The sequence below is a fragment of the Bos taurus genome, chromosome 6, assembly GCF_002263795.3.
Source record: "Bos taurus isolate L1 Dominette 01449 registration number 42190680 breed Hereford chromosome 6, ARS-UCD2.0, whole genome shotgun sequence".
NCBI lineage: Eukaryota > Metazoa > Chordata > Mammalia > Artiodactyla > Bovidae > Bos > Bos taurus.
The window spans coordinates 25,073,135-25,101,096 of NC_037333.1; the positions used below are offsets into that span (position 1 = coordinate 25,073,135).

Consider the following 27,962-nt stretch of genomic DNA (forward strand, 5'->3'; position numbering starts at 1 on the left):
ATTTCAGTTTTGTAACTAAATTTACAGAAATTTTAATTCTTTCAGAAAAGTCAAATCTGGAATTTAATTTCCTATTCACAGAAACCTTTAAACATGTTAGAATGTTTCCAAATATCAAGTATAAATCACTCCAGAGTTCTTTCCATACTGAGAGGGCAGTCTTCTATTCACTGATTCAAACATCATTCTTATCTTCGAATTCTGCAATAATCACTTATTAGAAGTAGGACCAAATTAAAAACTAAACAGAAAATGACCATCAACCAGATTAGGTTACAGCTCTCCCTCAGGTGACTTGATCTATATATATATATCAAAAAGATTACATAGGAAAGTCAGGCATTATAAACAATGAAACGTCACCCGATGTCTTACAAAACAGTATATGAAAAACAGCTCAAAGAATGAATGGAGAGTAAGATTTATGGTTGTAAGGTAGAAAAGGCGTAAACATTCTAGATTTAATTACCTCTTACTGGGAGCTTGATTCACTTTTAAAATCTAATTTTCCACTTGAGTTGTGTAAAATTATGTGATACTGAAAACCTCCTGTATTATAAATACAAATAATTTAGGCAAGAGATGCTTTCTTCTCATCTCAAACGTGGAAGAATTATAAGCCCTTTATTAGTGTTGGTCATTTTTAAGAGTAGGAATGTCTTAACATCCCTCGCCATGCCCACGAGGATAAATGAATAAATGCCGGCAGGTGTATGCCTGCCTTGAATTGGAAAAACAGGTATTATTACTCAAACACCTCCCACTCCAGAAACGCTAACCCCAGACCCCGCCCCACACAAACCCCGCCCCTTTCTCCCACTGCGGGTCCGGAGTTGGCGCAGTGGGCTGACGTAAGACGTAACCTCCGTAGCCTTCTACGTGTAGCTACCGGCTCTGCCTCTGGGAGTTGAAGTTTCCGAAAGAGGACCTTCTCGAGTGGTAAAGACCACTACAAAAAGCCTTCTGAGAGGTTATCAGATTTCCCGACAACTCCTCTGTTCGGTAAGTGTCTTGGCGCGGAGGCTTGCGCTCATCTACCTTTTGATATAATCCGGGAGCAAAAGGAGCGCGTGCCGATCCCGCCTTCCACTAGCAATAGGGCTTCCGGGCAAGAGGTAAGTGGGATAATGGAAAATGGTAGCAAAGACCCAGCTCCGGAAGGAAGTGTCGTCAGAGAGAGCGCGCCCCTTCGGCTCGCCAAACAGCTTTCTGATTCGTCGGCTGCAAATTAACCCCGCCTCTGGAATGCGTCCACGCATTTGAGACATGGAGGCGAGAGTCGGGCTCGGCTCTGGTCACTAGTATAGGACCTCTTGCTGTCGACTTCTGTTTGGGGTCAAGATACGGTCCTAGTATGTGAAGTGTGTTCGCTTCCCAAGAATGAAGGGAGAGGGAAATCTGGACTCTGAAAGGCCGGAAAACGAGTTGTGGTTGTGCCACTTACTGGCAAGTGACCGTGGGCAAGTCGCTTTTCGTCTTTAAACCTCGTTTTTCCTCATTTTCCTCATTTTTCCTACGAGGGCTGATGTCTCTGAGCGCTGTGAAATGTGGCGAGAGGCCAGGGGAAAGTTGCTGCAGGTGCTGTTAGGCCCCACCGTGGTGAGCTGAGGACTATTTTAAGAAGTCCAAGGTGTTACTGAATTTCCCTGAAACATTTTGTGTTTAAATTCAGGAATTTTTCTAGAGGTACACAGAGGATAGCAACAGCACATTTCTCGCTTTTTTGTTTGTTATAAATCCTCCGCCTTTCCCCATCATGGCCCAGGCCTCTGCCTAAGGGACCTCACAGCTGAACCGAGTCGTTATTGCAAATCTGGCCCTCGCGTTTTAAAAAAGGATATTCCTTCTTTACCACCGTTAGGTCATTTAATTCCGTTCTGCGGTTATTTCGACATTCCTTTGGATGTTTCTGGAAAGGAGGCTGTGTTATAAATTATTAAGACTTTAGCCCAATCAATAAAGCCATGATTTTTTTTTTTTTTTTTAAACTTTCGGCCAGTCACACTCATAATGTGTAATCTCCCTGCCAGGAGTTGTGCTGAAAAGTGGAAATACAAGGATAATAGAGATACAATTTTTTTAATCTATCCCACACAAAATTGCCTTAGTCATCTTTATCCATAGTTTCATAAAACCACCAGATAATCTATATCTAACTAAACGAACCATTTAAAAAAATTCAGTGCTCAAGTAAACTAAATTTGGCACAATTATTTCTGTAATTGCTACAAAGTTGGTTGAACCTGGTGAATGAATTAAAATGTGCAGTGAATAGCACTGCATGTGAGGGACGAATGCAAACTCTGCCATGGTGTTTATATTTTACTTAACAGGTTAATCTGAACAAACTAGTGCATAGTTAAATGCTTACCGTATGTTACAGGCAGTAGGAGTTGGTATATGTCTTTGTAAAGTGTGTTGAAAGCAATAATGAAAGGATCTCAATCTAGCATCATTTGATGCTTGATCATTGCATCATTCCCTGCAATGTATCTAGCTTATTCAAAGCTTTAAAAACTTTTCTTTTACTACATTCCTTTTTCTTAATTGAAAATAACTTTTAAAATAGCAGTGATAATGATATTGACAAGCTCATGACCTTTGTATTTGATAGGCTTTTTAAAAATATTAGTATGCAATGATAAGCAAATTAAATTTAACTTGGACTTCTTGGGAAAGGCGAAAGCTCCCCCTGGTGTGCATGAGTTGTAAAATTTTACTGTACTTTGTTATATTAAAATTTTCACAGTCTAGAGCCAATCAACACTTGCTCTTTTGATCATAGTAGGAAACTAGTGAAAACCGATGCCACTGATGATAGAAATATTCTCTCCTACAATATTAATCAATTTCATGAAGAAAGCAATTTGTTTCCTCTGATTTTTAATTGTGCCTTAAAGTCTGCACGTTTGGCTTGTGTTCCTCCATGCCAAGTCGCTTCAGTTGTGTCCGACAGTTTGCGACCCTGTGGACTGTAGCCCAGTTTCCTCTGTGCGAGGATTCTCCAGGCAAGGATACTGAAGTAGGTTGCCATGCACTCGTCCAGGGAATCTTCCTGACCAGGGATGGAACCCATGGTGTGTTGGCCGGCAGGTTTTTTTAGTTTTTTTTTTTTTACCACTAGTGCCACCTGGGAAACCCGCACATTTAGCTTAAGGGGCAGGTTTAGCTTATGTTTTCTATATTGTTTTGGATATATTCATTGCTAATTTTTATTCATGTGTTTATTTTTGGAAAGGAAATAAAAGTGATCCTCGGAATCACAATTCATGTTTAAAATTTTTCTTATCTTTTCAGGCTTACTGTGTTCCCTCTGTCTCCTGTTTCTTGAGTAGTAACCTTATTTTCTAGATTAAAAAAAGTTAATGAATGTGCTCAAGGTTCTACATTTACCTCCAGTTACCTTTTTGGCCTATGTTTCTCTCAAGCTGTTACTCACATTTTTTAAATGCTCAGACATACGATTTTTTTCATTTTATTTTTCTGTCTGAACTCCGAATCAGATTGTGAGGTTGTCTTCTAATTCATCAATTACCTCTTGGACTCCAAGTAATCTGGAGTTTGCCTCGTATGTTGAAATTTTTATGACTTCACTTCCTGGTTTCCAAATTGGTCCTTTTTTTTTTTTTTTTAATGAATTCTTGTTTTGCTATTTTTATGCCCGTTTTTGTGTATCAATTTCTCAATTTTTGTTTTTATGGTTATTACTCTTCATTAACTCTTTTTTTCCCTCATTTCCTGTCCTTTTATAATTTTGCTTTGCAGACTCATCTGGAATGGAATTATAGCTTTCCTTTCCAAACTACCTCTGTCTGCTACTGATTTTGTGGTTCCTTCCACCCCATGACCCTTTTCAGTGCTTCAGACCAATAGCAGAGCCTATATCTGTGATTGAGAATTTCGGTCATATTGTACGTTCATATGTCACCTCATATCTGGGCCCAGGTTGTAGCCAAAAGGCTGGTGTCTGTTTCCCCCAAGTAGTCAGCTTTGTATAAGCTATCTTTAATTTTACCTGTTGTTAGGCATTTTTTCTTGGAAAGAGGAGCCTCACCCCTAACACCAGTGTAAGGGTTCATCTTAAATTGCCTCCCATCTGTATCCCATCCTCTGTCTTGTGTTATTATTTTTCTCTTTAAAGATAGGAAAACTCTCAGCTGTTTTAACACAGCAGACCTTGTTCTTAATTTTGAGAAAAGCTATACTTTTTTTGTTTCCCCTTTTAATATTTTATCTGCCATTGTCATGTGTTGCAAGCTTGGAAGGCAGGATGTCACAGACATAAACTTTTGGCAGTGATCTCTAGGAAGTTTCCCGATTGTTTTTTTTTTGGTGCACTGGCATACAAGTAGAACCAAAGGGTTTTTCCCGTCCATTACCTTTTGGTGACACAGGTCTTCCCCGAGCCTTTCAACAGCAGGTGGGTGAAAGCAACACAGCTCTTTAACATTGTTTGGAAATTCCCATTTTCTAAATAAGACTTTGGATTTCTAGAATACAGTAGAGTTGGATGTGGGCTTGAATCTTCGCTCCATTACTTCATTCAACAAGTATTTGCGGACCTATTTTGTGCAACATTTGCTGTAGGTGCCTTGTTTCTTAGGAATTATATAAGAGCTTTGTAACTTTGGGCAAGTAATCTTTGTACCTCTTCCTTTGCAAAGTAGGCATATATGACTACCCCTTAGGGTTTTTTTTTTATGGAGAAGGAAACGGCAACCCATTCCAGTATTCATGCCTGGAAAATCCCATGGACCAAGGAGACTGGTGGGCTACAAACCATGGGGTCGCAAAGAGTCAGACACGACTGAGCGACTTCTGTGTGTAGGGTTTTTAAGAGAGTAAATTAGATAATAACTTTTTTATTAAGTATAGTAAGAATTAATAAATGTTTGATGTTACAATTTTCATTGCCTTTAGAAGCCCTTTATAATATCACACTCACTCATTTATTCGTTCTACCTGTACGTAATAAGCGTCTACGAAGTGCTTGGCACTGTGTTAGCGTTGCCAGTGTAACGTTGGGCAAAAGCAGATGTTAGCCCTGCCGAGTGAACTTTCCAGTGGAGAGTCAAAGTTGAGTTGTCATTTCTAGGAGATGATCTCCCTTAAAAGAAGTGTTTCAGTTCAGTCTCTCAGTCGTGTCTGACTCCTTGCCACCCCATGAATCGCAACACACCAGGCCTCCCTGTCCATCACCAACTCCCAGAGTTCACCCAAACCCATGTCCATTGAGTCAGTGATGCCATCCAACCATCTCATCCTCTGTCATCCCCCTCTCCTCCTGCCCTCAGTCTTTCCCAGCATCAGGGTCTTTTCCAATGAGTCAGCTCTTTGCATGAGGTGGCCAAAGTATTGGAGTTTCAGCTTCAACATCAGTCCTTCCAGTGAACACCCAGGACTGATCTCCTATAGGATGGACCAGTTGGATCTCCTTGCAGTCCAAGGGACCCTCAAGAGTCTTCTCCAACATCACAGTTCAAAAGCATCAATTCTTGGGCGCTCAGCTTTCTTCACAGTCCAACTCTCACATCCATACATGACCACTGGAAAAACCATAGCCTTGACTAGATGGACCTTTATTGGCAAAGTAATGTCTCTGCTTTTTAATATGCTATCTAGATTGGTCATAACTTTCCTTCCGAGGAGTAAGCGTCTTTTAATTTCATGGCTGCAGTCACCATCTGCAGTGATTTTGGAGCCCAGAAAAATAAAGTCAGCTACTGTTTCCCATCTATTTGCCATGAAGTGATGGGACCAGATGCCATGATCTTAGTTTTCTGATGTTGAGCTTTAAGCCAACTTTTTCACTCTTCTCTTTCACTTTCATCAAGAGGCTCTTTAGTTCTTCACTCTCTGCCATAAGGGTGGTGTCATCTGCATATCTGAGGTTATTAATATTTCTCCCAGCAATCTTGATTCCAGCTTGTGCTTCCTCCAGCCCAGCGTTTCTCATGATGTACTCTGCATATAAGTTAAATAAGCAGGGTGACAATATACAGCCTTGATGTACTCCTTTTCCTATTTGGAACCAGTCTGTTCTATGTCCAGTTGTACCTGTTGCTTCCTGACCTGCATACAGGTTTCTCAAGAGGCAGGTCAGGTGGCCTGGTATTCCCATGTCTTTCAGAATTTCTCATGGTTTGCTGTGATCCACACAGTCAAAGGCTTTGGCATAGTCAATAAAGCAGAAATAGATGTTTTTCTGGAACTCTCTTGTTTTTTCTATGATCCAGTGGAAAAAAGTGGTTGGTGGCATAAAGAAAACTTGTGAACTCTTGTATTCCTAGATGATTCTTCCCCCTCTTAGTAATTTTGCAGTGAAGTAACATGTCAGGGCTTTGCTCTAGCCCCTAAATCATACATCTTAAAATTTCTTGTCTTGCAGTCAAAATTTGATAAACTTTCTAACTTTTCTTAGGTACCCCATATGTCCTATTACATCATTGCATGTTTAAAGAAGGCAAGAACCATGTAATGAAACTGCTGCTCAAATTATGTTCTGTGAAGTTCTTTTCTTTCCAGTCTCTGAATTGTGGCGATTGTTCTTTTTCCTTTTAGATGTTGGCTTCTCTGCACAGACTTGTTAGCTATCCCTGTGAAAGGGAAGAACTACCCATTTTTGTGTAAGACTGATAGAATATTGCAGACTTCATGCTTAGTCTTTGATAGGGATAAAGAACACATATTCTTAAGCTATGGTGTTAATAATTAAAGAGAAAAGATATTTCAGTATTTCTATCATTTTCCCTGCTCTAAAGGCAAGTTTAGCTCTAAACAGTGGATGTAAAGATGTGGTTGTAGTTTAGTTGCTAAGTCGTGTCTGACTCTTGCGACCCCATGGAGTGTGGCTCGCCAGAGTCCTCTGTCTGTGGGACTTTACTTTCCAGGCAAGAATACTGGAGTGGGTTGCCATTTCCTTCTCCAGGGGATCTTCCTGACACACAGATCGAACCTGGGTCTCCTACACTGCAGGTAGATTCTTTGCCAACTGAGCTACCAGAGTGGGTGGTTAAATCTAAATAAGATGTTTTAGATGGCCCTGAGTTACAGAGTCAGTTTACATATTATGTAAACTGATTACAGAGTCAGTTTACATATTTTGTTTTTCAGCTGTGACTTAAGTGAAAAATTTATAATTACATATTTATAATGAAATATGTTGGGGGGCAACTCAATTTGTTTTCTGTACTGTCCAAAATTTAGAAATGTATAGCACAACTTGTGTCAAAAATCAATTGTTGAGTGTCCACCCAGATAGTGAAATTAGCACTTTTCCTGTATGACAGTATTAAAAACAAGTACAAAAATGTGCCTTCCATATCTTTAAAAAAAATAATATGTTTTTCTTTTATAAAACTATATTTTCATTATATAAAATTTGGAAAATGCAGAAAGCCATGGGTGGGTCAGAATTAAAACATGTGTGTATATGTGTGTGTGTATGTGTGTGTGTATATATATATATATACACATATATATATATAAAGAAAATTGAACATTTTTTGTTTTGATTTTCTTATTTAACATAATTATTTCCCTTTATCACTAAATAATATTGAGAAACATTTTTCTTGGCTGCTTAGTATTCCAATCCAGTGTTATAGGTGAACTGTAATTTATATTTAGTCCCCATTTGGTGATATTCTAATTTTTTATTGTTAAAAATAGCAGTAATACATGTATTCTTTTCTATTAATTTTGTTTATATTTCTAATTAATTTACAGGAATTCTAAGGAAATAAATTATTGTAAGAAAGAGTATCAACATTTTAAATCTCTTCAAACGTACAGGTCTGAGTAGTCTTCTGGGAAAATTGTTCTGTGCTGCCAATAGTGTATGAAAATAGCCCATTTCATCAAATGATCTTTGCCAGTAAATGACGATTGATTGCCTAAATTTGCACTTTTTTCATTACTAATATGGTTTCATTTTAATTGCATCCTTTGGTCTTTTTTTTTTACTTTTTTTTTTTGGTTGTAAATCATCTGTTCATGTCAGAGTTGCTTTTCAATTTTTCAGAGGCATCAAATAATGTCATCTGAAATGTTGCCAGCATTTAGTGAGACTTGTAATGTTGAAAGACAGAAAAACTTAAGTGAAGATGGAGAGCAAAATCAGAAGCCCGGATCAAGTGAAAGGTTTCAACCAATATCTAAACGGCAAATGAAGAAGCTAATGAAACAGAAACAATGGGAAGAACAACGAGAACTCCGCAAGTATGTATAAAAATGCATATATTCTACCCCTATTTAGAGATATGGAATGTTGAACCTTCAATATAGTAATTATGCAGTTACATAATTATGCAATAGTAATTATGTTAATTAAATTGGGACTGTACATATTGTTAGCTCACTTTGTCAGTTGGCTACTAAAACTGTTTTAAATTGTTTTCTTTTTTTTAGCAGTGTTGCTGAATTTACACAATACACTTTTCTCACCCACACATATTGTGAGTAGCACCCCAATTTCTAAAGTAACCAGTTTATAAAAAGGATATAGTTAGCATCCATGTCCTAGATATGGAACAAAAATAATCATCTCAGAAAGGTCAAGTTTGGGCCTAACATTGATTTTGCTAGAACTATTACAGGTTTTGGTAAGAGCAGTTAGGCTTAAGCTGTTATTGTAGAAAGATAAAATTTATTAGAAAATTAATTGTTGATGTAGATGAGAGAAAAACCTGAGGTTTTTTTTTTTTCATAATTTTACTTTTAAAAAAATGGGAGCAGCTTTTTCTTAAAAAAGAACTTTTATTTTTATTGAAGAGCTTCCCTGGTGGCTCAGATGATAAAGAATCTGCCTGCAATGTGAGAGACCTGGGTTTGATCCCTGGGTTGGGAAGATTCCCTGGAGAAGGGAATGGCTACCCACTCCAGTGTTCTTGCCTGGAGAATTCCATGGACAGAGGAGCCTGGTGGGCTGCAGTCCATGGGGTTGCAAAGAGTCAGGCACTACTGAGTAACTAACACTTTTTTCTTCATTTTATTTTTATGGGCTTCCCTGGTAGCTCAGAGGGTAAAGAATCCGCCTGCAATGCAGGAAACCTGGGTTTGATCCCTGGGTTAGGAAGATCCCTTGGAGAAGGGAATGGCTACCCACTCTAGTATTCTTGACTGGAAGAATTCCACAGACAGAGGAGCCTGGCGCACTGCAGTCCATGGGGTCACAAAAAGTCAGACACGACTGAGCAACTAACACTTTATTTTTCATAGTTAATTCATATATATATATATATGTGAAATATATATATATGAAAAAGTGAATATGTTAGTTGCTCAGTTGTATCCAACTGTGCGACCCCATGGAGTGTGGTCCGCCATGCTCCTCTGTCCATGGAATTCTCCAGGCAAGAGTACTGGAGTGAGTTGCCATTTCCTTCTCCAGGGGATCTTCCCGACCCAGGGGTCAAACTTGGGTCTACCATATTCTGTGCAGATTCTTTACCATCTGAGCCACCAGGGAAGCCCCATATATACATATACATACATACTTTTTCAGATTCTTTTCCATTATAGATAATTACAAAACATTGAATATAGTTCCTTGTGTGATACAGTAGGTCCTTGTTGGTGGTGCTAATGGTAAAGAACCCGACTGCCAATGCAGAACATGTGTAAGACATGGGTTTGATCCCTGGGTTGGGAAGATCCCCTGGAGAAGGGCATGGCAACCCACTCCAGTATTCTTGCCTGGAGAATCCCATGGACAGAGGAGCCTGGCAGACTACAGTCCTTAGGGTTGCAGTGAGTTGGACACAACTGAAGTGACTGAGCACAGAATGTGTATGTTAATCCCAAACTCCTAACTTTTCTTCCTACGCCCTTACTATCCACTCTTATAACCATAAGTTTCTTTTCTGTGTCTGTGTGTCTACTGCTGTTTTGTAAATAACTTTATTTATATCACTTTTTTTAGATTCCACATGTAAGTGCTAACATATTTGTCTGAGTTACTTCACTTATGATAATCTCTAGATCCATCCATGCTGCTGCAAATGGCATTATTTCATTCTTGCTTATAGCTGGGTAACATTGCATTGTGTATATATACCACGTCTTCTTTCTCCATTCATTTGTCAGTGAACATTTAGATGCTTCTGTGTCTTGGTTTTTGTAAACAGTGCTTCTATGAATGTTGGGGGTGTATGTATCTTTTTTAATTAGAGTTTTCTTTGGCTATATGCCCAGGAGTGGGATTGCTGGACCATATGGTAACTCTATTTTCAGTTTTTTAAGGAATCTTTATACTGTTTTCTGTAGTGGCTGCACAAATTCACATTCTCAACAACAATGTAGGAGGGCTCCCTTTTCTCTTCATCCTCTAGCAGTTGTTATTCATAGACATTTTGATGATGGCCATACTGACTGGTGTGAGGTGATATGATAGTTCATTGTAGTTTGATTTGCATTTCTCCAAAGCAACATTGAGCTCCTTTTTATGTGCCTATTGGCCATCTGTATGTTTTCTTTAGAGAAATGTCTGTTTAGGTCTTCTGCTCCATTTTCGTTTGGGTTGTTCAGTTTTGTTTTGTTCTATTTTAATATTAAGCTGTATGAGCTTTTTGTTTATTTTGGAAGCAAATTCTTGTTAGTTACATCATTTGAAAATATTTACTCCCTGCCCATATGTTGTATTTTAATTTTGTTGATGGTTTCTTTTCCTGTGCAAAAGCTTTTAAGTTTATTTTTATGTTTATTTTTGTTACTCTAGGAGGTGGATCAGAAAAGATCTTGCTGTGATGTATGTCAGAGTTTTCTGCCTATATTTTTCTCTTAAGAGCTTTATAGTATCTGGCCTTATATTTAGGTCTTTAATCCATTTTGAGTTTATTTTCGTGTATGGTGTTAGGGAGTGTTCTAGTTTCATTCTTTTCCTTGTAGCTATTCAGTTTTCCCAAGACCGTTTACTGAAGAGACTGTCTTTCCTCCTTCCTGTACTCTTTTCTTCATCATAGATTAATTGATATTAATTAATTGACATGTTTCTGGGCTTTCTGTTTCATTGATGTATGTGCCTCTATTTTTGTGCCAGTGTGATGCTGTTTTGATGATTATAGCTTTGTAGTATTGTCTGAAGTCAGGGAAGATGATTCCTCCAGCTTCATCCTTTTTTCTCAGGATTATTTTGGCTACTCAGGGTCTTCTGTGTTTCCATACAAGCTTCAGAAAATTTTGTTCTAGTTCTGTGAAAAATGCCATTGATATTTTGATACGAATTGCACCAAATCTATAGATTGCTTGCATAATATGGTCATTTTCCCAATATTAATTCTTCTAATCCAAGAACACGGTATATCTTTGTGTAATCTTCAGTTTCTTTCATCAGTGTTTTATAGTTTTCAGAGTTTAGGTCTTTTGTCTCCTTAGGTTGGTTTATTCCTGGCATTTTATTCTTTTTGATGAGATGGTAAAATGGGACTGTTTCCTTAATTTCTCTTTTTGATGTTTGTTGTGTGTAGAAATGCAATGGATTTCTGTGTATTAATTTTGTATCCTACAACTTTACCAAATTCATTGTTGAGCTCCAGTTATTTTCTTTTAGCATCCTTAGGATTTTTTGTATACAACATTGTGTTATCTGGAAACAATGACAGTTTACTTTTCCAATTTGGATTCATTTTATTTCTTTTTCTTTTGCCTGCTGTGGCTAGGATATCTGAATCTATGTTGAATAACAATTTTACTTTTTTTTACATATGGTTATAATTGTTGCTTGAAAATCATGTAGGGAAATGATAAAAGTAAAATTTTTTATAACTCTCAAACTCAGTATTTTAAGTTTTCTAAGTACATATAATGGGCTCTGTGCTGTGCTGTACTTAATCACTCAGTTGTGTCTGACTCTTAGTGAACCCATGAACTGTAGCCCACCAGGCTCCTCTGAAATTGGAATTTTCCAGACAAGAATACTAGAGTGGGTTGCCATGCCCTCCTTCAGGGGATCTTCCCAGCCCAGGGATCGAACCTTGAACCCAGGTTTCCTGCATTGCAGGTGGATTCTTTACCAGCTGAGTTACCAGGGAAGCCCCATATAACGTGCTACCAATAATAAATGAACTTATAGTTCAGATCTGTGTAAAAAATATTTTGCTTTTGCAGACTCATTTATTATGTAAAACTTTTAGACTATCTAAAATTTCTGGTATTTGACAATTTTTGATCCACAGAAGTAGCAGTTTTTTATGATTTAGCCTACTGATTTTAAAATAATTTTTTTTTTGTTTAGAAAAGTTTTGTAAATATCCAAATAACAAAAAGTTGTTTTCTACTAATTTTAGACAAAAACGGAAGGAAAAACGCAAGAGAAAGCAATTAGAGCGACAATGTCAACCTGAGTCAAATTCAGATGGAAGTGACAGAAAACGTATTCGAAGAGATGTTGTTCACAGCCCACTCCGCCTTATCATTGACTGCAGTTTTGACAGCTTGATGGTATTAAAGGTATCATGAATCATTGTCAGAAAAATCCTGTAGCTGAACTAGGTTTAATAACTCTTGCTTTAATATGTAATATTACTTTGATATAATTTATGTACTAAAATGCATCTTTTTTTCTTAATTGTGGTTTTTAATGTACATAACAAAGTTTACCATCTTAACCACTTTTAAGTGTACAGTTCAATAGCGCTAAGTACACTTATGTTGTGCAGCCAATCTCCAGAACTCTTTTTCATCTTACAAAACTAAAACTCTATACCCATTGAACAACCATTTCCATTCCCCTTCCCTGAGCCCTTGGCATCGCCATTCTACTTTCTGTCTCTATGAATTTGTCTACTCTGTGTATCTTATATAAGTGGAATCCTACTTTCGTGACAGATTTTTTTCACTGAGCATTATGTCTTCACTGTTCTGTGCTCAGTTGTTCAGTCATGTCTAACTCTCTGTAACCCCATGGACTGTAGCCCACCAGGCTCCTCTGTCCATGGGATTTCCCAGGCGAGAATAACGGAGTGGGTGGCCATTTCTTACTCCAGGGGATCTTCTGACCCAAGGATGGAGCCCATGTCTCCCACATTGACTGGCGGGTTCTTTACCACCGCACCCCTTAGGAAGCCCCTGCATTGTAGTGTGTGTCAGGATTCCCTTACGTTTTAAGCTTGAACACTATTTTAGTGTATATATAAACCACTTTTTATTTATTCATTCATCTGTTGTCAGTGGACATTTATGTTGCTTCCATCTCTAGGCTATTTTGTTGGTTTCCTGTGTGTATGTGTTTTTTAAACTATTTTATTGAAGTATAGTTGATTTACAATGTTGTGTTAGTTTCTATTGTAAAGTGACTCAGTTATGCATTTATATATATGTATATATATACACACATTTATCCTTTCTCATATTCTTTTCCATTATGATTACAAGATATTGAATATAGTTTGCTGTGCTATACGGTTGTACCTTGTTGTTATCCATTCTGTGTGTAGTAGTTTGCATCTGCTAAATCCCAGATCCCCAGTTATCTCTCTCTCACCCCTTGGCAAGCACAAGTCTGTTCTCTGTCTGTCTGTTTCTGTTTTGTGGATAAGTCCATTTATGTCATATTTTTAGATTCACATAGAAGTGACACACATTTGTCTTTCTGCCTGACTCACTTCACTTAGTATGATAGTCTCTTTAAGTCCATCCGTGCTGCTGTAAATAGCATTATTTCTTTTCTTATGGCTGAGTAGTATTCCATTATATAAATGTACCATGTCTTCTTTTTTTTCTTAACTGGAGTATAATCACTGTAAAATGTTGTATTGGTTTCTAGTGTACAACAGTGTGAATCAGCTATATGTATGTGTATATCCCCTCCCTCTTGAACCGTCCATCCCGCCTGTCTACGTCATCACAGAACACTGGGCTGAGCTCCTTGTGTTTACACGACAGCTTCCCACTAGGTACTCGTTTTACATGTGGTCGTGCATACTCTTTCAGTTTCACCCTCTCCTTCCCCCTGTGTCCACAAGTCCATTTTTTATATCTGTGTCTTCTATTCCTGCCCTGCAAATAGGTTTGTCAGTGCCATTTTTCTAGATTCCACATATATGCATTAATATATTTGTTTTTCTCTTTTTCTTACTTCACTCTGTATGACAGACTCTAGGTTCATTCACATCACTACAAAAGACCCAATTTCTTTCCTTTTATGGCTGAGTAACATTCCATTGTATGTATGTACCACATCGTCTTTATTCATTCATCTGATGAAGTATATTTACGTTGCTTGCATGTCCTATTGTAATTGTAAATAGTGCCGCAGTGAACATTGGGATATATGTATATTTTTGAATTATGGTTTTCTCTGAATGTATGCTCAGGAATGGGATTGCTGGATCATATGGTAATTCTATTTTTAGTTTTTTAAGGAACCTCCATACTATTCTCCATAGTAGCTATTCCAGTTCATGTTCCCACCAACAGTGTAGGAGGATTTCTTTTTCTCTACATCCTCTTCAGTGTTTATTGTTTGTAGATTTTTTGATGATGGCCATTCTGACAGGTGTGAGATGATACCTCATTGTAGTTTTGATTTGCATTTCTCTAATAATTAGTGATGTTGAGCATCTTTTCATGTGCTTTTTAGCCATCTGTATGTCTTCTTTGGAGAAATGTCAGTTTAGATCTTCTGCCCATCTTTTGAGTTGTTTGTTTTGATATTGAGCTGCAAGAGCCGTTCTATTTTTTTTGGAGATTAATCCCTCGTCAATTGCTTCTTTTGCAAATATTTTCTCCCATTCTGAGGGTTACCTTTTTTGTTTATGGTTTCCTTTGCTGTGCAAAAGTGTTTAAGCTTAATTAGGTCCTATTTGTTTATTTTTGTTTCTATTTTCATTACTTTAGGAGGTGGATTGGAAAAGATCTTGCTGTGATTTATGTCAAAGAGTGTTCTGTCAATATTTTCCTCTAGGAGTTTTATACTACCTGGCCTTACATTTAGCTCTTTAATCCATTTTGAGTTTATTTTTGTGTATGTTTTTAGGAAGTGTTCTATTTTATTCTTTTTCTTGTAGCTATTCAGTTTTCCCAGCACCACATATGGAAGGGACTGTCTTCCCTCCATCATGTACTCTTGCTTCCTTTGTCATAGATGAGTTGATGATGGATGCATGGGTTTATTTCTGGGCTTTCTGTCCTGTTCCATCAATCACTATGTCTGTCTTTGTGCCAGTGCCATACAGTTTTGATGACTGTAGCTTTCTTTGTAGTATAACCTGAAGTCAGGGAGCCTGATTCCACCAGCCCTATATTTCCTTCTCAAGATTGTTTTGGCTCTCCAGGATCTTTCGTTTTTCCATGCAAATGGTAAAATTTTTTGGTTCTAGTTCTGTGGCAAATGCCATTGGTAATTCAATAGGGATTGCATTGAATTTGTAGATTACTTTGGGGAGTGTAGTCATTTTCACAGTATGGATTCTTCCAATCAAAGAACATGGTATACTATCTCTCCATCTGTTTGTGTCACACATCTTTGATGTCTGTCATCAGTATCTTCTCGTTTTCTGCGTCCAGGTCTTTTCCCTCCTTGGGTAGGTTAATTCCTGGTATTTTATTCTTTTTGATGAGATGGTAAATGGGACTCTTTCCTTGATTTCTCTTTCTCATCTTCTGTTGTTAGAGTATAGGAATGTATATTCTACCCAGTAGGGCTCTCATTCAGATTCAGCGGAGAAATCAAAAGCTTTACAGACAAGCAAAAGCTAAGAGAAGTCAGCACCACCAAACCAGCTTTACATACTAAGTTGGGACTTGCCTGGTGGTCCAGTGGTTAAAACTCCTCACTTCCAATGTGGAGGGGCACAGGTTTGATCCCTGCTTAGGGAGCTAAGATCCCACATGCTGCACAGAGTGGCCAGAAAAAAAACCAACTTTTAGATTTTAAAAAAATTGTTTTTTAAATTTTTTCCTTAAAAAATGCTTCCTAAGTTAAGCTTTTCAAAATCTGTGGCCCTAAATTAAAGTATTAAATAGCTAATAACTTGCTTTTATTTATATGTATATGTATAGACAGAGGGAAAGACAGGTACTGTAATAGATTATGAAACTCAGTAACTGCATACTAATTGTAAAGAGCTGTAGGGGGTTTTGTTATTAATCCTAACTGAAAGAAAGGGGAAAAATATGATTGGCTTAAGAGGATTATTTAATAGTCTGAGAAACTTGGTTGTTTAAACAATGCTACTATGTTTTAATTACTTTCTAAACTTTTTTAACTTGTGAAAATTTTAATACTATGGCTCTAAGAGTTTTATTTTTTTCTTTTGTTGTCTCCTAAGAAGAGTGAAAGTTTTCGTGAACTTATATTTTAAGTGGATACAAAATATGAAATTATGGGTCACTTACAGAGTATTGACTTATATTAATTATTTAAATAATATGTTAGGAAATTGAATGGAAATTAGTCAGAAAGGACTTATATTTCTAAAGAAGAAATGTACCTATCTAGTTATCCTTCCTGCTTATTCTGTTCCACTCAGATTATGAAATGGCCACAGGTAATTTTGAAAATATTACTTTAAAAATTGCACTCTTTTATAGGACATTAAGAAACTTCATAAGCAGATTCAACGATGTTATGCAGAAAATCGACGAGCACTGCACCCTGTGCAGGTATGTTTGAGAAATTTAAAACAAACTTCCAGTTTCCTTTTATATCTTCCTTCAGAAAATGCATACATAATCCTGATTGCCTTTACAAGAATGAGTGTTACAGGTAATATTTTTTAATAAGCTAAATGTCTCTTTGGGAAAATGTTCTATTTTTCTACAAAAAGAGAATATTTTAAATGTTTTTCATATATTATTTTCAAACACACTGTACCCAGTCATCAGTCCTATACATCTTGACCTGTTCATTGTTGTATAGTTGACCATCGTCATTAAAGGACACACGCATATTTTCATACCAGTTTCTCAGCTCTCAATCCTTCCTTTCTGGGGAGTAGGGGAACTGCCCCAGGCTGATACGTGCCATTGTGCCTGTTGGCCAGATTTTCTCTACTTAAAAGGATTTTGAGTCACTGATAATTTTGAAGGATTGAGGGAGTGATTTGTGAGACTAATTGACTGCTCGTAAGAGTAGGGTCATTTTTCTTATTGTTTTAATTCTAAGTGCGCTAAAAATTAACTCTGACTCACTGATGTTAAAAACTAGAAAATCTTGTTAAAATTGTGGTTAGATATTTTCTTTTTATCAAGTGATAGTAATATTATATTTTCACATTTTAGATTATTTTCACCCTTGATTAGATTTCAAATAGGTTTCAGGGTTTAAAGTCAAAGCAAAATTATGAAGACTTTGGACTAGTAAAAAATAACAGTAGTGGCAAAAGAAGGGGAAGGGAAATGACATGGAAGCAGGAATTTTATAGAAAAGTGATCATTAAACAAGAGGCAGATTATAACTGCTTAGAAAATGGAATGAAAATGTAAGTGGAATACAGAAGTTAGTGGGTTAGGAGATGCACAAAAATACACATTTCTATCAAAGATAAATCTTGTCATGTTTAAAGCCATAAATTAATTTTTAAATTAATGTCATAAATTAATTTTTGTCCAGAATGAAAATATTTTGTGTTTCATTGATAGTCAAATTAGTGAGAGAGGAAATAAAATATTGGCTTTAATAGTCTTTCAGTCTCTCTTTCTATGCCTGCCAATCTCTTTATCAGTTTTATTTGACAAGCCATGGAGGCCAGCTGAAAAAGAATATGGATGAAAATGACAAAGGATGGGTCAACTGGAAGGTAACTAAAATCGATTAACTCTCATATAATACAAAGTATTTTTAGGCTTAAAGGTCTACATTTTTTACCTGAGTTCTACATAGTGCTAACAAATATGAGTCAGCAGCTCCAAACCCTGTGTACCACTGTACCTAAGTCTAAGTTTACCAAGGAGAGACGCTAAGAGACTTGAGATATAGTTTGTACCTTCTTTCATGAAATCTCACTTGCTATTTTACTGCCAACTTTAAAACATATTTTTTGAAAAAAGAAAGAATTAAAGGTCTATATGCAATCTCAACCCAGCAAACTAGCTATACATTATTTATAAGAGTGAAGTCACTCTAAAATTTGGAAATGTATTTGTTTTCTCCTAAATCTGTTCTATACCCTCTGATGTCCACTATCCACACATGGCTATTGAACTCTTGAAGTGTGACTGGTGATTTGAGATGTGCTATAAATGTCAAATAAACACTGGATTTCAAAGATAGTACAAAACAGAGAAAGAATGTAAGATATCTGCTTAAAATGAAAAAAACACATTTATTATAAGTTAAATGATAACATTTAAGGTATATTGTGTTGAATACAATGTATTGTTAAAATTAATTTCAAGTATTTCTTGTCACTTTTTAAATTTTCTTATTTATTTATTTTTGGCCGTGCTGGGCCTTCGTTGCTGGGCCCAGGCTTTCTCTGGTTGTGGTGAGCGGGGGCTACTGTCCAGTTGCAGTGTGCAGGCTTCTCATCACTGTGGCGTCTCTCGTTGCAGGGCACAGGCTCTAGGCACTAGGGCTTCAGTAGTTGCAGCTTTGGGGCTCAGTAGTCATGGTGCATGGGCTTAGTTGTTCCACAGCATGTGGGATCTTCCCAGACCAGGGATCAAACTTATGTACCCTGCATTGCAAGGTGGATTCTTAACCATGGGACCACTAGGGAAGCCCCTTGTCATTTGTTTTTTAATGTGGCTACTAGAAGGATTCAAATTACGTATGTGGCTCACATGTTTTTTTTTCTATTGAACTAAACTACTCTGTCATTTGACCCAGCAATCCCACTTCTGGGCATACATACCGAGGAAACCAGAATTGAAAGAGACACGTGTACCCCAATGTTCATCGCAGCACTGTTTATAATAGCCAGGACATGGAAGCAACCTAGATGTCCATCAGCAGATGAATGGATAAGAAAGCAGTGGTACATATACACAATGGAGTATTACTCAGCCATTAAAAAGAATACATTTGAATCAGTTCTAATGAGGTGGATGAAACTGGAGCCTATTATACAGAGTGAAGTAAGCCAGAAAGAAAAACACCAATACAGTATACTAATGCATATATATGGAATTTAGAAAGATGGTAACGATAACCCTGTATGCGAGACAGCAAAAGAGACACAGATGTATAGATTGGCTTTAGTACCAATCCCTAAGGAACCTTAATCCTATTCTACTCAGAGAAGTGGTGGGTTATTCTTATACTTTTTCCCTTTCTCCAAGCCAGTTTTCATTGTGACAGACTTTCCCTGTCTCACTCATTAATCCTATAATGACTGCATTTTTTATTTTATTAATAGTCTGTAGTATAAAACATTTTCAAAAGTCTTTTTAAGTTCTAAAGTATAGTAAATTTACCAAGTTTTATGTTCATGCCTGTTTTCCTAAGAAATACTGTAATGAGTTAGAGTAGGCGTACTTTCAGTTATTTCAGTTATAGCTTGTAAAATTTATTACTTTATACCACCAGTTTTCCAGAGACATATGAGTTCACAAGTTTCTAATTATGCACATTCCTCTTGGGGCCTTTATTAAGCATAGGCATCATATTTATCGTATATCATTTTCCAGAAAAATGGCTGCTTATTAATCAATAGGCTATATACACTTATGTGAGAGGTCTCCTGCTTCATTTTTTTATTTCCACAAAAATTATTGAGACGTGCCATCTAAACCTTGTGATGTATCTTCCTTTTTTCTTTTGGTGCAATTTGCAAAATTCTGCCTACTGTTGTTCAGCCTGTACCTCTGACCTGATAGTTTTGGTAAAGAAGATTTCAAATGTCTATTTTTGTGGAAGTCGATACATGAAAATTATTAAATCTGTAAGCCCTTTCTTTTTGATGATTCATATAAATGGAGAAGGAAGTAATTGGAGAAGGCATTCTTTGGCTGGAGAACAATGTGAGCAAATATATAACAAATGCATTTGTTTTGTTGGAACAGAAAGTTAGCAAGATAGATTGGTGCTGTATTGAGGTGAGAGTTACTAAGTTAAGGAGCTTGAATTATAACCTACAGATAAATATGAAACATTGAGAATAGTGTTTTCAGAAAACGAGCCCCCCAGCCATGTGAGGAAGTAAATTGGAGGGATCTGAGGCTAGAGGTGGAAATAGCATCAGGAGGCTACTTAAATAATTGAGATGTGAGGTGAAAAGATGTTCGAGTGATAGGTTCTAAATAAGACATTGTTAAAATATTCTTTCAGACTTCCTGTCATATGTTTTTTGGGTGGGTTTGTCTAGGGAAAAGAAAATAATCATTTTTAGCCAATTTTCACAAAATCCTATTAATTAATAGCATCTTTCTCTTTGTGTTTTAAAGGATATCCATATCAAACCAGAGCACTATAGTGAATTCATACAGAAAGAAGACCTGATTTATCTTACATCAGATTCACCTAATATATTAAAGGAATTAGATGAATCAAAGGCCTATGTGATTGGAGGATTAGTAGATCACAACCATCACAAGGTACATACTATTAAGTTTTTATTTTTGCTTTTGCTCATAGTTGAAAAAATTGCTGTACCAGTGTTCTTGATAGTAATGTTAATTTTCTTGATAGTAAGTACTGAGTGCTTATGTTTATTGAGTACAGTGATATTTTGGTCACCTTTCTAGCTAAGCAAAGCATTTCACATATGTTAGCTTGCTTTATCCTTACTGCAACCCAGTGAAGTCAGTGCTGTTAGTACACACAGTTTACAGATGAGGAACCAGAGGCATATTAAAATTAAATCTAAAATCAATAATAATAGGTAGTAGACACTTGAAACTCCAGATTGCTCTGGAGCCCACGTGCTTAAATGATTTTCTGTATTGATAAATGCTGCTTTTGCTAATCAATTTCTAGGCTGCTGGTAAAATTTATATTAATTTATACCAAAATTTATATCCAAATTGGTAAACTTACGCCCATTTTCAAATATGTAATTATATGGGATGTGTTTTCTGTCCTCTTTAATTTGTACTTTGTCTCTTCCCACCTCCTTACCCTCATTCAAATGAAAAGTTACAAAAGAGACACAGATGTGTAGAACAGTCTTTTGGACTCTGTCGGAGAGGAAGGGGGTGATGATTTGGGAGAATGGCATTAAAACATGTATAATATCATATAAGAAATGAATCGCCAGTCCAGGTTCGATGCAGGATACAGGAAGCTTGGGGCTAGTGCACTGGGATGACCCAGAGGGATGGTATGGGGAGGGAGGTGGGAGGGGGGTTCAGGATGGGGAACATGTGTACACTGTGGCAGATGCATGTTGATGTATGGCAAAACCAATACAATATTGTAAAGTAAAAAAAATAATAATAAAAAAAAGAAAAATTATAGAAATACACTTTCTAAAAGAAAACATTATTTTGTATTTTTCCAGTTATGTTGCATTGTGCTAAGTTAAGCTCAACTTATTTAGCTAAGTATCTGCTGAAATGTTGTCAGCAGAATAATACACAGTAATTCATTATTCTCATATAGCACCACTGTGCAGGAAAATTTTATGCATTGTTGGAAGTATTTATATCATCGTGTTGCAGTATGGTAACCCATTGGCTGTTGAGCATGAGTTGTACATAGTATGATTGAGAAATTGAGTTTTTAAAAATTATAATAAGTTTAAATAGTTACATGTGGCTATAGTTGGGCAGTACAGCTCTATAGCATCGTAGGGAATTTTATCAGAATGATCTTTAGCCTATTTTTTCCTTAGAAAAATTCTGTTTTCTTATTTCTGTAGAACTAGTTTTTTTCTTTGATGTTGTATGTTTCTCTGAAGTAAAACAATTTTGTTTTCAAAAAGACCTGACTTGATCTATTATCAAATATTGGCCTTTAAAATATCCAGACTATTGGTAATTCCTCTGGCAGTCCTGTGGTTAGGACTCTGTGCTCTTGCTGCCAAGGGCCTGGGTTTAATCTGTTTGGGGAACTATAAGATCCCACAAGCTGTGTAGCATGGAGTGGCCAATAAATGAATGATTATTTTTTGAAAATGCAAATTATTAGTTAAGAAATTTAGCTCTTTTTCCTCCTGTGTTATGTCTTTGGGCTCTTTTAGTCCTGATTAGACCCAGGCTTTAAGGATTTTAATTTTGGGAAGAAAATTCATACTCAGCGTTTTTTTTTAAGTTGAAATTCATGCATCCAGTAAGTATTGTTCCACTGAAAGTTGTATTATTTGTTTACTTTTCTGTTTCTCACACATAAATTAAGTGTAACATTAATAGAATTTCTAAAATGTTTACATTTCATTAAAGCAAAGTCCTAAGACAGGATTTAAGTTGATTTCCTTTCTAAAGCTTTTTATTCTACCATGCTACCATGCTAAGGTTGGGTTTTGGGTTTTGGGTTTTTTTTTTTTTTCCCCCATAATTCAGCATTCTTTTAATTGACAGAAATGAAAAAATAAAATTTATGGACAATAGGAAATTTTTTTCATTCAGGTTTTTATCTCATCAGTTTTTGCCACTTGTGCCTCTTAGTGCTATATAATTGAAACAGTTCTATCTTTCAGATTCATGAGAAGAGTGATGATGCTTCTATAAGAATTCAGTTTGAATAAGCTGAGAATAAGGCAGTGTGGAGTGATGAGAAGCTGCTTGAGTCAGGAGGCATGAGCCAGGTTTTTCCTTTGGTTCTGCCACTGACGAACTTTGTGACAGGATAGACAGCTTAATGTCTTTGGTTTCCTCGTTTGGTTAAAATAAATACCAGCAACATTCTGACTATACTTATTATCAAGAGAATGTTTTCAAATTAGCTGTTAAATATACACACACAAATTCAGATTACATTCTCTGAACTAAAGTCTTTCCTAAAAATTATTTATTCTGTCATAGACTTAAGTTTAAATAATATAATGTTCTAGTCCAGGTGATGATGTCTTTGTTTTAGGGACTCACGTATAAACAAGCATCAGATCATGGAATTGATCATGCACAGCTTCCCCTTGGGAATTTTGTGAAGATGAATAGTAGAAAAGTTTTGGCAGTTAATCATGGTAAGCCATAAGCTTATAAGCTAAAAATTTACCTGAGTGAACACTGAAAAATAACCTTCTATTCACATTTTGTAAAAATAGAAAATATATACCTTTGGAAAATTAAAATGTAGTCATTTATGATTTGTTTGACTGATACATGCATATTTTAGAAAGTTTTGAAGGTATAAAAAAGTGTAAAGAAAAATAAGTAGGTGTTATTTCACTACCCAGAAATACTTCATAGTAACTTTTTGGTGTTTCTCCAAGTTCTTTTCCTATGCATGCTGCTAAGTCACTTCAGTCGTGTCCGACTCTGTGCGACCCCATAGACGGCAGCCCACCAGGCTTCCCCGTCCCTGGGATTCTCCCAGCAAGAACACTGGAGTGGGTTGCCATTTCCTCCTCCAATGCATGAAAGTGAAAAGTGAAAGTGAAGTCTCTCAGTTGTGTCCGACTCTCAGCGACCCCATGGACTGCAGCCTTCCAGGCTCCTCCGTCCATGGGATTTTCCAGGCAAAAGTACTGGAGTGGGGTGCCATTGCCTTCTCCGTTCCTATGCATATATATCCTTTATTATATAATTGGATTCTTACTCTATTACATAAAATGTTACAAATGTGGGGTGTTTTCCCTCCGTTTATATTTATTGAATCATTGTTAATGGCTGTGTAACTTTTTCTTCATCTGAATATATCAATACAATAATACAGCCATTCTGTTGACATGTTTTTCTTTTTACTACATTATAGTAAATATTATAATATTTATAATATGCTGTGAATATTATAATAGATATCCTCAGACTTAAGTCTTTGCCTGGAGTTTTGCTTTTTGAAATGTTTTTTAGTAGAGATTTTTGTTAGTACACAACTATTAATTGGGTTTTTTAAATTTCTCTGTAGCAGGCTCTAGGGAGTTATAGAAATGAATTTATTGATTCAAGGAATGAACCTCTTCCAAGACTTTTGATATATAATGGATTCCTTTTCTATCATAAAGTAATCCAAATTTACCCTTTCATCAATGTGTTAAAAGTGAGAAGAACTTGGCGGGACAGTATTTTAAAAAAAAAAAAAGGGAGACAAGACACTCCCCAGAGTGAGTGGAAAGCTAGAAGAAATTTAGATTAATGGTAGCTCTCCCCCACCTTTTTTGTTTGTTTGTTTGTTTGCATATAAAGGATAGAGATATGGAAGGAATGAAGAATAAGAAGGAAACCAAAGAGGGGTCCTCTGTCTATTAATTATAATTGACAATGGATAATGATAAACCTCTGAGTGGTTAAGAAAGGATATGAGGAAAAGCTACAAAGTAGCAGCCTTGAGAGCCTTGGGACATATTAGCTCTGACAGCTAATACAGGAGAAGAAAGTAATAAGAACAAAGTAGTTATTAGGACATGCTAGCACTCTTAACACAAAAGCAATGTATTTTAAAGTATACAGCATTGTGATGAGCTAGGCTAAGAAACAAACGGAGTTTGTCTTCGTTGCAGTGTTTGAGATTATTTTGGAATACCTGGAGACAAGAGACTGGCAAGAAGCATTTTTCACTATTTTACCCCAAAGGAAAGGAGCTGTTCCCACAGACCAAGCCTGTGAAAGTTGTTCACATGACAAGAAATTCGCCAGAGTTGAAGGTGGATTAAACAGTGATTCCAGTGAGGAGGAAAATAGGCATGAACTAGATTCAACGCACGAGGAAGAAAAGCAGGATAAAGAAAATAGCACTGAATCTACAGTGAACTCTGTACCACACTAATACCACTTTTTTTTTTTTTTTTTCCTTAAGTTTAAGGAATAATCAGGAGAAAGTGAGGTGTTTCACAGAATATTTGAATTGGAAAGAAATTTCATTTTCTTTTATTTCTGTTGTGAATTTTTTTTTAACTTTTTGAATTAAGTGATAAAAAGTACTCATAAGAAAGCATTTTTTTGTTTTTGCATAAGAGTTAAATATGTAAAATAAAAAATTTTCTAAGCCTCAAACAAGCATTACTTGAGAATATTACCCTATTAGTAAATCTATGTTCTTTTATTTACAAGATTGTGTTCTTCAGAATGTGCCTTCAGACCTTTCAGTTTTATTACTATATGTTTATATCAGTGTCTTTCTGATTTATTGCCTACTTATTTGTGGAGGCAAGTATCCTAAATCTCCTTTAAGTCTAACAAAATTTTCTGAATGGGAAATTACCTTCTATTTGCAGCTTTTATATTCACTTTAATTATTTCAAAGGAATATAGTGATTTTAGGAAGAAAGAAGTATTGGATTGATAAGGGGCTTCTGTGGTGGCTCAGTGGTAAAGAATCCACCTGCCAGTGCAGAAGACATGAGTTTAATCCCTGGGTCAGGAAGATCCCCTGGAGAAGGAAAAGGTAACCCATTCCAGTATTCCTGGATTCGATTGAATTTGTTTGAATTATATTCAAACATTGATGTCTTTTGGAATATGGACCCATCTCTATCCTTTTGTGTGTGTGTGATGCATTTTGTGGTTCTAAGGCAAGCACTGAGGACTTAAGACTTTAATATATTTTCTTAATTTAAATAATCAAGGTAAATGATTTCAATTACAAAATTAATTTTTCAGCCACCAGAGAAGCCCATTTTTCAGGCTAGATTATTTTAAAAAGCTGTTGATGGATTTCCCTGGTGGTCCAGTGCTTAAGAATCCACCTTCCAATGCAGGGGACACGGGTTCGACCCCTGGTCTGAGAAAATTCCACATGCCTTGGGTAACTAAGCACGTGCACTCTACTGTGCCTGCGCTCCAGAGCCCTCAAGCTGCAGCTGCTGAAGCCCACGTGCTCTAGTGCCTGTGCTCCAGAAGCGAAGCCACTTCAATGAGAAACCCATGCACAGCAACTAGAGAAAGCCCACATGTAGCAGTGAAGACCCAGCCCAATCAAATATAAATACATAAACTTATTTTTAAAAAAGGCGTAGTGATCCATTTTTGTCATTACCCAAATTTAAAAAGAAACAGCTCTTAAAAAAGTAGCCCTTGGCAGCTATCCTTTTCTTTCCATATGTACTTCTTTAAAATAATGTTGGTTCTTAAGCAAATAAAGTTAACTTTATATGTGCATCTGTCTATCGTATAATAATATTTAAGCTAATGTAAATATGTTTCTGTAAATACTATAAGCATGTATGAAAATATGTGTATAATTGTATATACATGTGTCTGTCCACATCATGTATAATTCTGTTATTGATGATAGGATTGAGTTGCCATATCTATATTATTTGTGTGAATGTGCTGAAAAACACTAAGGAATTTAAATTTCATGAAATGTAAATATCTATAACCAAACATTTATATGAGGGCATTGGCAAGAGATGGTGGAGCTAGTAGATGTTTTAGTTCCTGCCAGTAAATGTAGAGCAGTTATATTTAACGTGATTATTCTTTGTCACAGCTAAAGTAACACTTCAGAAGCCTTAGTTACTAGGTTTGGATAAATTAAGTTTCTGTTTTTTTTTTACTTATTGGCATCTCAGATTATATACATATTTGATCGAAAATTCACTGAATTTAATATTGACATTCACTGTCTCTTTTGTTGCTTTATTCTTAGTAATCTATTACAGTAACCCATTTAAAGGTCTGTGAGAAATGTATGTAAATAAAGAAAAGCCCCCACAGTTGTAGAAGAATAGAGCTTGTGTCTTAAGTTGTGTTTTTCAAAGTTACAGGTTTTTCTAAGTATAGTTAGTAGCATGAAATGTTAGGCTTATAATTTAAATCATTCCATATGGAATAAGGCTCAGTTTGATATTGAAAAGTGGGGAAAGGTCATTACAAGCACCATGTAGTTTAATTTTCACTAATTATATAAGCCCTACATTTGTTTCCAGGGCTGCCGTAACAAAATACTGCCAACAACAGTAGTTTATTTTAAAACAACAGTAGTTTATTTTAAAACAACAGTAGTTTATTCTCAAAAGACATGTACTCTTATAGTTCTGGAGACTGATAGTCCAGAATCAGGGTGTTGGTTGGCTCATACTCCCTCAGAAGGCTAGTGAAGATTCCTTCCTGGCTGCTTCTAGCTGTCGGTGGTTGCCAGCGATCCTTGGCGTTCCTTGGCTTGAAACTGCATCACCTAAATCTTTGTCATCACATGGACTTCTGCCCTCTGTCTTTTGTGCTTCTATTGTGTCCTTTTAAGGATACCAGTGATTGGATTAGGGTTCTCCATTATCCACTGTGACTTCATTTTAACTTGATTTTATCTACAAAAACTGTTTTCAAATAAGTTCACATCCACAGGTATCATATATTAGGATTTGAACTATATCTTTTGGGTGGATACAATTCTGTTCACTCCAAGTCCATATCTAATTTGGATTGCTGATGACAAGAAGGTGAAGATGACAATTAGAAATGACTAATTTCTGAGATATTTAAAATTTTGTTTTTATTTAAATAATTGTAAGTTTTTCTTATTTTACTATGTTCTCAAAATTGTTTTGGTTTATCTGAGGTACTTTATTTAAAAACTTAAGTAATATTAAAGTCACTTGTATTGGAACATAGTAAAGGTGGGGAATTTAGTTAGTATTTAAATGCATCAAAATGAGATATGTCTGCTGAAATAATTGGATTTTCTCTCATTTTTTTTTTTTAATTTTTAAAAGTTTATTTTTATTGAAGTTTAGTTGATTTACAAGATTTTGGGTGTATCACAAGGTGATCCGGTTATGCATACACACTATATTTATAAAATATATTTTTTATTCCTTCTCAGGTTCTTTTCCACTATAGGTGATTAGAAGATATTGAATATTGTTCCCTATGCTACATAGTAAGTCCTTGTTTATCTATATTGTATGGAGTAGTGTGTATCTGTTAATCTCAAATTCCTAACGTATCTCATCCCCCACTTTGCCCTTTGGTAACTTAATTTTGCTTTCTGTGTCTGTTTCTGTTTTGTAAATAAATTCATTTGTATAACTTTTTAGATTTCA

The 27,962-nt window shown here is 36.1% G+C and overlaps 1 protein-coding gene across 4 annotated transcripts; it reads left to right on the plus strand.

The window, feature by feature from the left end:
* Nucleotides 1-853: 853 nt before the first annotated feature.
* On the plus strand, nt 854-27,962 carry TRMT10A (tRNA methyltransferase 10A). 4 transcript variants are annotated; one of them, NM_001035477.2, is given in 8 exon segments: nt 854-1,002; nt 8,024-8,220; nt 12,285-12,447; nt 16,531-16,602; nt 17,664-17,738; nt 20,326-20,475; nt 22,898-23,003; nt 24,480-26,648. In NM_001035477.2, coding segments are annotated over 7 exon segments (1,017 nt in total). In that variant the 5' UTR covers nt 854-1,002; nt 8,024-8,035; the 3' UTR covers nt 24,746-26,648.

Bases quoted from the DNA above. Each gene is read 5' to 3' on its own strand.
- TRMT10A (XM_005207709.5), top strand. From the start codon at position 1,546: ATGTGGCGAGAGGCCAGGGGAAAGTTGCTGCAGGTGCTGTTAGGCCCC. The intron at 8,221-12,284 runs GTATGTATAAAA...TACTAATTTTAG, and splicing joins GAACAACGAGAACTCCGCAA to ACAAAAACGGAAGGAAAAAC. The intron at 20,476-22,897 runs GTACATACTATT...TCTTTGTTTTAG, and splicing joins TAGATCACAACCATCACAAG to GGACTCACGTATAAACAAGC.